Source organism: Pristiophorus japonicus, chromosome 7 (assembly GCF_044704955.1).
Source record: "Pristiophorus japonicus isolate sPriJap1 chromosome 7, sPriJap1.hap1, whole genome shotgun sequence".
Lineage (NCBI taxonomy): Eukaryota > Metazoa > Chordata > Chondrichthyes > Pristiophoridae > Pristiophorus > Pristiophorus japonicus.
The window spans coordinates 147,428,894-147,438,123 of NC_091983.1; the positions used below are offsets into that span (position 1 = coordinate 147,428,894).

Below are 9,230 nucleotides of genomic sequence, written 5' to 3' on the forward strand. Positions count from 1 at the left end.
AGAGAGGAAGAGGAGGATGAGGAGGTGGATGCTGACCTCGGGCCACACAATCAGGCTGACTGCAGGAAAGGGCCCGTGGTGGCTACATAGCTGCAAAACTCTTACGTCAGCAGCTCATAAATGATTGCTTTGCCTGAAAAAAACTTTGCTGTCATTGACAAAGGTGATACACTGCTGTGTGTGCAGCTCAGACATCAACAGTGAGCATCACCTTGGTGCCAGTTAAAGTTTAAGTTGATTCAAGTTAAGTTTAATTATACCCTTGCATGTTAAGGAATCACCAGTATGTAACGGTCCAGCTATCTGAGACAATGCGCAACAAGGTTATGTTAAATAAAAAACATTTAATACGGCCATTGGTCTAAAATCATGAATATCACAAGCAAAAACACCCCACACTCACCCCATTTTTTCGACCATTGACATCAATCAAATGGTCAACATGTCCAGCAACACAGAACACAGATGCAAACCAACAGGGTGGTCCCCCCCCCCATACCTTACAACAAATTCCAAACACCGAGATAGAGATATAACAAAGCCATCACCTGTGGACATGCACCTCATTTTCTTCCCCCCGCCCCTGCCCCCACTTCTTCTCCCCACCTCTACCCCTTCCCCTCCTGACTTCATACCGCCTGGCCGAGGTATTCCTCAGGTGGCGCCTCATTGGGGGGGATGAAGGCAGAGCCAGTGGTTGCATGGATACAGGAGCAGGGGATCCCGAGGTGGGAACATTCTCAGATCCAGAAACAAGATCTCGCTCCTGCCTCACATGTGTCCTTGGCACTAGGGGTGCGGCACCTAAGGGTGTAGTGCCGCGCTCCGGGACCACTGGGAGGGTTGTGCCACCAGTATTCCTGGCTATCGCCTCCAGGCCCTCCGCCATTTGCAGAACGTATACCGTCAGGGTGCCGGAGACGCTGGCCAGCTGTCAGGATATGCTCCTCAATGTCTGGGGGATCTGCTGACCTATGTCAACAGTCCCACTGGACAACTCGGCCATGTCACCCCTCTCATCTGGCGCTCGTGGAACAGACCTGCCACGTCTAAGAAACCTCCGCGGGGTCGGCGCCGTCCTGGGGACAATTGGGGTGCCCTGTGGCGAGGTGCTTGGGCCCGGTACCTCCAGAGTGGAGGTGGGAATGGCCTGAGGAGCACTAGATGGCCTTGGGGTCGAATGCCTTCTGGAGCCTGGCGATGCAGGCTCCTCAAAGTCGGCGCTGTCATCCGTGGAGAACAGACCCAGCGGATTGATGGGTGAGAATTGGGGCTCCTCAGATGTTGGATCGTCCGGCGAGTCTGGCCCCGTGTCCCCACCTTCTGGGCTTGGTGGTCTTGCCTGGGACCGCACTGCTGGCTGAGCTGCAAAACACAAATGAAGTTATTAGAGGAGAAGGGGGTGCTAGGGTCACAAGGTGATTACAGCGCTACACACAGCATATGCACGACAAAAGCACCACTGCTATCAAAATCATCACAGACATCACATTTCATGACCATCAACACATTCTGCATTGCAATGAGTCTCATGAGGCCAGCATTAGTTAGAGGACACTTTTAGCAATCATCTATCATATATTATTGTTCGGATATGAGTGGGTGTGGCGTCTATTGACTTTACATCACACAATGGTGTAAGCTTTACTCACGTGGCATCATTTCACGTTCTGCAGCTGCCTGTCTGGCCGACCAGGGGTGGATCCCCATGAGTGCGAGCACCCGCTCCTCTTTTTCGGTGAGGTCATGATGACTGGTGGCCCCCCGACCTGTTCGCCTCTGCTCGGCCCTATTCCTCGAAAGCTTCTTCTGTAAAAGGTAACAACAGGACGACATGGCATGGGATCATTGCGTGATATCATTGCTAAGTCCTGTCACAGAGACTGATACAGCACATGACTGACAGATGTAATCATGATTATAATGAAAATGATCATTCTTTACCGAAAGACGTACACCGCAGGCTTTGAGTACAACATTTCCGGTAAAAGTGAAAGACCTCACACTTGATTTTAATCACTCGTGACACTTACAAATCAAATTATCTCAAGATATAAGTTCATGTAAATAAATGTAATACGTATTCTGACAGATCCAAGGTCGTTCTATCATTTGCGGCATTGGTTGCCCTCACGCACCTCGTTGGTCGCTGACGAGAACACCTCGGCTATCTCGGCCCATATCTTCTGGTAGGCCTTTGGGGTGGGCTTCAGCATGACTTAACTTCCTGCACGAGGGAGGCATTTGCCTCATCCAAGAATCTCCTCACTCTCTTTCGTCCTCCCATTTGTTCCTCTCCCAGCTCACTGCTCTCGCCAGCATCAGTCTCCACAGCGTGCTGTGTTGCCTCCTCCAATCCCTCCATTCTAAGCACCAAATTAAACAAAATATCTGGCTGGTAACAGCTAACTTTTCTCACAATTTTGTATTAAGCTCGAAACTCTCCCTCCTGCCTCCCAAAGCAGCCAAACAAGCACTCACACCACACCTTCACTCCCTCTCTGCTCCCTCTCTCTCTGTCTTCTCTTATGCACATATAATGATGACCCCTGACCTCCTGAATCAATGGGAAACCGTTGCCATGCCGTTGCTAAGGACGGCACCACTTTACGGCAGAAGGTCAGAGAGATTTAACGCTAACGCCCATTTCAGATCGCTCGTGGTAACGCCCATTTTATAAAATGGAAACTAGGTGATTTGAAAAAGGGTGAGAATCCGGCGATCTGAAAATCCATATTTACCGCCCATGCCGGAAATAACGCCCATTTTTGGGCGATCTGCACAAAAGTGGAAAATCTAGCCCTATTTTTTGGGCTGGATTTTCGGTTGTCTATAGCCTCAGTTAGCAGCCAGAGTTAATGCATGCATGAGAGCTTAATGACCGGCGCGCAGCATTTAGCGCCCCGATGGAAAATTCATTCGAAGTTTACCGGGGGTGCAAGCCGCTAGCGCCTGGCAGCTGACGATCACTCCGATCATGATGTCAGTCCTGGTGCAACGCCCACGCTTGCACCCCGCTCGCTAAATTAGGTGCGGCCATCTCACTTAGCGCCTGCCAATAATAACGTCTGAAAAAACAGTTGGTAAAGGCTTGCAGTGTCATTAACTGGTGGCTACTTAAAAGGATGAGGAAGCACTTCCTTCGGAGGTCACAGTCAGTGCAACCTTTACACACAGCACGATGTGTGAGCCTCCAAGTTTGCAGCGGCAGATAGACATAAGAGTTCAGCTTGAGAAAAAGTAATTTTGAAAACTTGAACGGGGGCATTACTAGTTCGCCAGCGTCACATTCTACATGCTCTAGCAAGGAGGCATCAAGAGATAAGGGCCGTTGGCCATGTCGGCAGCCGAAAGAGGCCAGCCCCTAGACATCGGGGCAGGAGGCCTTACCCCTCACAGCTTTATCGGCGACAACATTCATACCTGGACCTGTCCGAAGAGCAGTGTGTCAGAAGGCTGCGCTTCCAAAAGGATGTCGTTACACAGATATGACATTTCCTGCAGGCAGACCTGCAGCCTCACATCGGCTCTAAGACTGCGCTACCCGTCACGGTGGCACTCAGCTTCTATGCCTCCGGCACTTTCCAGGCTGTATCAGGGGACATATGCAGCGTCTCACAATTCACAGCACATCACTGTATCCGTGACGTCACACAGGCTCTCTACACACGCAGAATGGATTTCATTAACTTCACGATGAGCAGGGAGAAGCAGCATGAGCGCGCATGTGGGTTTGCAGGTAGCGGGCTTCCTGAGGGTGCAAGGAGCAATTGACTACACGCACACGGCCTTACGAGCACCATTCCAGAATGCAGAGGTCTTCAGAAACATAAAGCGATACCACTCCCTAAATGTGCAGTTGGTGTGCGACCACATGCAGTGCATCCTCGCAATCAATGCTCGCTATCCTGGAAGTGCACATGATGTGTATATCCTCCGAGAAAGCACTGTGTCTCGACTGTTTCAGCCATCACGGGAAGGCCGAGGCTGGCTGCTTGGGGACAAGGGATATGGCCTGGACACCTCGCTAATGACCCCCTCCGCCACCCCACCACAGAGCCAGAGGAACGCTATAATGACAGCCATACTGCCACCCGCAGCATCATAGAGCAAACAATAGGGCTGCTGAAACAGCGATTCTGATGCCTGGACCGCTCTGAGGCAGCCTTCAATACTCCCCTCAACAGGTCTCACTATTCATTATAATGTGCTGCATGCTGCACAACTTGACCATCATAAGGGCCCAGGCTTTGTCAGTGGGGATCGCAAGTCCACCTTATGAGGATGAGGAGGAGAGGGAGGAGGAGGAGGAGGAGGAGGAATAGGAGTCTAGCAAGGCCCCGAATGTCCAGTAAGATGACGAGGACCAGCAGCAGCCACGGAGGAGGCAGCGTGCCAATGTTAGCGATGGCAGGGCTATTCTGCAGCAGCTCATAAGGCATCAGTTTGCTTAAATGGAGGGTGCTGAGGGATGCAGCTAATAATGACCACGCATTGTGCCACATCTCCATCACAAGTCCACCGTCATACACCAGAGGCTGAAGGAGACGGTCAAAGTAAGAGTTTATTTAACACACATCGCTGAAACAACCCCAAAATCCCCACACCCTCAAATAAAATAAATGGAATAGCTGCCCCTTCAAATAAAACAAACATGGGACTTGATTAAATTTTTATAGAGGCCCCATGGGGAAACATTTGTTCCGTTGATCTTATGCTGGCATTTCCCATCCTCTGCCTCAACCACCTCCCATGCCTACTGCTCCTCCTCAATGTGGCCTCAGTGTCTGCAGCAAGGCCATTTGAGGGCTGCTCTGTGTCTGAGACAGTTAGGACAGACGGCCAATGTTGACGTTCTGGACCAGCTGTGGTCATGGAAGGCCCGGCTGCTCACTGCACTGCCTCAGGATGGGCGACAGCAGTGTGGGATCACTGGAGTGCGGGCCGTGGTGGATGCAGAGGCGGACTGGCAGTGACGGAAGCCGGAATGCAGTCATCGTGAGGAAGGGCAGCACCTTCCATTTCCAGGGCGGTGTCAGAGCATGAGGAACAATCTGTGCTACCACAGATCGCTGACCTGCTGCGGCACCATCTGTTCCCCATCCAACTGTGGGGATGGCAGAGAAGATGGCAGCAGACACTTCTTGCATGGCAGCACTCTGAGACTGCATAAATACACAGAGCACTTGAAATGCTGCAGTCTGAGATTGCTGTCAGCAACCAGTTTCTGCATGACATCACGAAGACCTTGCGTGGCTTCAGCCTGTGATGTACTGTCTGCTGCCACGTCAAGCATGGCATGCGCCATCATCTCTGTGACCCCACTGTCGCACGTTAAGGCTGCTTCCTGGTTTAGACGAGCAAGGATGGGCTCAGCGGATTGCTGAGAGGCATGGGCCATGCTGGAGGCAGCCTTCTCCACACTCACAGCAAGTGCATCCACGCTCTGCGGCAACCTCCCCAATGCACCCATAATCTCAGTGTATCTGCATCGACTCCCTGGAGATAGCCTCCCAATCCATGTCCTCATCTGCCTGACTCTGAGCATGACTCCTGGGCCAACTTACCTTCTGGAGAGCTGCCCCCCAAGCTTCCCCTCGCACTGTACATTGCTGCAGGCCACTGAGGCCAGGAGCGTCAGGATCAACAAACCCCAGGAACATGGTCTCCTCCACCGAGCTGGTCTTCCCACTCACTGGCTCTGAGGACAGGTCCTGCTCTGTGGCCACACATGTCTCCACGTCCTCCTCATCTTCCCCCTCGTGTGATGACGGTGGCTGATGGGCAGGCTGCAGCTCATCTGGCTCATCATTTGTCAGCACAAAGCAACACTATTGTGGGTAGCAGTTAGGGAGGGGACAGGGAGACAAGAAGAAGGGGGCATCGTTATTTTGGAGCTACATGTTGTAAGGCATGTGGTCTCAAGGGTCAGAAGTCTCACAGAAAATGGACATCTCATTCACAAATGTTTACTGTCGTGCGGGGCCTATGCCTCGCCGGCTATCACTAACCCGACTAGTGGGCCCATGAGGGTAGACACTCGCTCCTCGATCGCGATAAGGTCCTGGTTCCCCACCTCCTGTCCGCTCCTGCTCTCACCTGTTCTGGGCGAGTTTGCAATGACCAAAACAAGAAGTTGTCAGTGGGTCTGTGGCTAGTTGTGTGCCACATGTGGGCAGGACCGGAACCAATGTCCGAGAGGGAGTGTTTGCTAGTGCTGTTGGGGAGGAGTTAAACTAATATGGCAGAGGGTTGGGAACCTGTGTAGGGAGACAGAGGGAAGTAAAATACGGGCGGAAGCAAAAGATAGAAACAAGAAAAGTTAAAGTGTAGGGCAGAGAAACCCAAGGCAAAAATCAGAAAGGGCCACATTGCAACAAAATTCTAAAAGGGCAAAGTTTGTTAAAAAGACAAGCCTGAAGGCTCTGTGCCTCAATGCCAGGAGTATTCGTAATAAGTTATACAAATTAACTGCACAGGCAGCAATTATTGAATATGATATAATTGGCATCACGGAGACATGGCTCCAGGGTGACCAAGGCTGGGAAATCAATATCCAAGGATATTCAACATTCAGGAAGGATAGGCAGAAAGGAAAAGGAGGTGGGTTAGCATTGCTGGTTAAAGAGGAAATTAACGCAATAGTAAGGAAGGACATTGGCTTTGACGATGTGGAATCTGTATGAGTGGAGCTGCGGAATACCAAAGGGCAGAATACGCTAGTGGGAGTTGTGTACAGACCACCAAACAGTAGTAGTGAGGTTGGGGACAGCATCAAACAAAAAATTAGGGATATGTGCAAAAAAGGTACAGTAGTTATCATGGGCGACTTTAATTTACATATAGATTGGGCTAACCAAATTGGTAGCAATACGATGCAGGAGGATTTCCTGGAGTGTATTAGGGATGGTTTTCTGGGCCAATATGTCGAGGAACCAACTAGAGGGCTGGCCATCTTAGACTGGGTGATGTGTAATGAGAAAAGACTAATTAGGAATCTTGTTGTGCGAGGCCCCTTGGGGAAGAGTGACCATAATATGGTAGAATTCCTTATTAAGATGGAGAGTGACACAGTTAATTCAGAGCCTAGGGTCCTGAACTTAAGGAAAGGTAACTTCGATGGTATGAGACGTCATTTGGCTGGAATAGACTGGCAAATAATACTTAGAGGGTTGTCGGTGGATAGGCATTGGCGAACATGTAAAGATCACATGGATGAACTTTAACAATTGTACATCCCTGTCTGGAGTAAAAATAAAATGGGGAAGGTGGCTCAACCGTGGCTAACAAGGGAAATTAAAGATAGTGTTAAATCCAAGGAAGAGGCATATAAATTGGCGAGAAAAAGCAGCAAACCTGAGGACTGGGAGGAACTTAGAATTCAGCACAAAGGGTTTAATTAGGAGGGGGAAAATAGAGTATGAGAGGAAGCTTGCCAGGAACATAAAAACTGACTGCAACAGCTTCTATAGATATGTAAAGAGAAAGAGATTAGTGAAGGCAAACGTCAGATTCAGGTGAATTTATATTGGGGAACAAAGAAATGGCAGACCCGTTGAACAAATACTTTGGTTCTGTCTTCACGAAGGAAGACACAAATAACCTTCCGGAAGTACTAGGGGTCTGAGGGTCTAGTGAGAAGGAGGAACTGAAGGAAATCCTGATTAGGCAAGAAATTGTGTTAGGGAAATTGAAGGGACTGAAAGCCGATAAATCCCCGGGGCCTGATAGTCTGCATCCCAGTGTAATTAAGGAAGTGGCCCTTGAAATAATGGATGCATTGGTGATGATTTTTCAACAGTCTATCGACTCTGGATCAGTTCCTATGGACTGGAGGGTAGCTAATGAAACACCACTTTTTAAAAAAAGGGAGAGAGAAAACAGGTAATTATAGATCGGTTAGCCTGACATCAGTAGTGGGGAAAATGTTGGAATCAATTATTAAAGATGAAATAACAGTGCATTTGGAGAGCAGTGACAGGATCGGTCCAAGTCAACATGGATTTTTGAAAGGGAAATCATGCTTGACAAATGTTCTGGAATTTATTGAGGATGTAACTAGTAGAGTGGACAAAGGAGAACCAGTGGATGTGGTGTATTTCAAAAGGCTGTTGACAAGGTTCCACACAAGAGATTGGTGTGCAAAATTAAAGCACATGGTATTGGGGGTAATGTACTGATGTGGATAGAGGACTGGTTGGCAGATAGGAAGCAGAGACTCGGGATAAACGGGTCCTTTTCAGAATGGCAGGCAGTGGGGTGCCACAGGGCTCAGTGCTGGGACCACAGCTATTACAATATACATTAATGATTTAGATGAAGGAATTGAGTGTAATATCTCCAAGTTTGCAGATGACACTAAGCTGGGTGGCGGTGTGAGCTGTGAGGAGGAAGCTAAGAGGCTGCAGGGTGACTTGGACAGGTTAGGTGAGTGAGCAAATGCATGGCAGATGCAGTATAATGTGGATAAATGTGAGGTTATCCACTTTGGGGGCAAAAACACGAAGGCAGAATATTATCTGAATGGTGGCAGATTAGGAAAAGGGGAGGTGCAATGCGACCTGTGTGTCATGGTACATCAGTCATTGAAAGTTGGCATGCAGGTATAGCAGGCGGTGAAGAAGGCAAATGGTATGTTGGCTTTCACAGCGAGGGGTTTTGCGTATAGGAGCAGGGAGGTCTTACTGCAGTTGTACAGGGTCTTGGTGAGACCTCACCTGGAATATTGTGTTCAGTTTTGGTCTCCTAATCTTGAGGAAGGACGTTCTTGCTATTGAGGGAGTGCAGCGAAGGTTCACCAGACTGATTCCCGGGATGGCAGGACTGACATATGAGGAGAGACTGGATCGACTGGGGTTTAGAAGGATGAGAGGGGATCTCATAGAAACATATAAAATTCTGAGGGGACTGGACAGGTTAGATGCAGGAAGAATGTTCCCGATGTTGGGGAAGTTCAGAACCAGGTGACACAGTCTAAGGATAAGGGGTAGGCCATTTAGGAATGAGATGAGGAGAAACTTCTTCTCTCAGAGAGTTGTTAACCTGTGGAATTCCCTACTGCACAGAGTTGTTGATGCCAGTTCATTGGATATATTCAAGAGGGAGTTAGATGTGGCCCTTACGGCTAAAGAGATCAAGGGGTATGGAGAGAAAGCAGGAAAGAGGTACTGATGTGAATGATCAGCCATGATCTTTTTGAATTGTGGTGCAGGCTCGATGGGCCGAATGGT

The 9,230-nt window shown here is 49.3% G+C and overlaps 1 protein-coding gene across 1 annotated transcript; it reads right to left on the reverse strand.

The window, feature by feature from the left end:
* Positions 1-626: 626 nt before the first annotated feature.
* On the reverse strand, positions 627-2,216 carry LOC139266639 (uncharacterized). Its single transcript, XM_070884227.1, has 3 exons — positions 2,139-2,216; positions 1,653-1,809; positions 627-1,365 (listed from the first exon to the last, which is right to left on the reverse strand). Exons 1-3 carry the CDS (start codon positions 2,214-2,216, stop codon positions 935-937), a joined length of 666 nt encoding a protein of 221 aa, XP_070740328.1. The 3' UTR covers positions 627-934.
* Positions 2,217-9,230: the final 7,014 nt, after the last annotated feature.

Excerpts from the sequence above, each read along its gene's own strand:
- LOC139266639 (XM_070884227.1), bottom strand. The coding sequence starts at position 2,216 with ATGCTGAAGCCCACCCCAAAGGCCTACCAGAAGATATGGGCCGAGATA. Across the intron at positions 1,810-2,138 it reads TCTCGTCAGCGACCAACGAG|AAGAAGCTTTCGAGGAATAG; the intron begins GTGCGTGAGGGC and ends TACCTTTTACAG. Across the intron at positions 1,366-1,652 it reads AGAACGTGAAATGATGCCAC|CTCAGCCAGCAGTGCGGTCC; the intron begins GTGAGTAAAGCT and ends TGTGTTTTGCAG.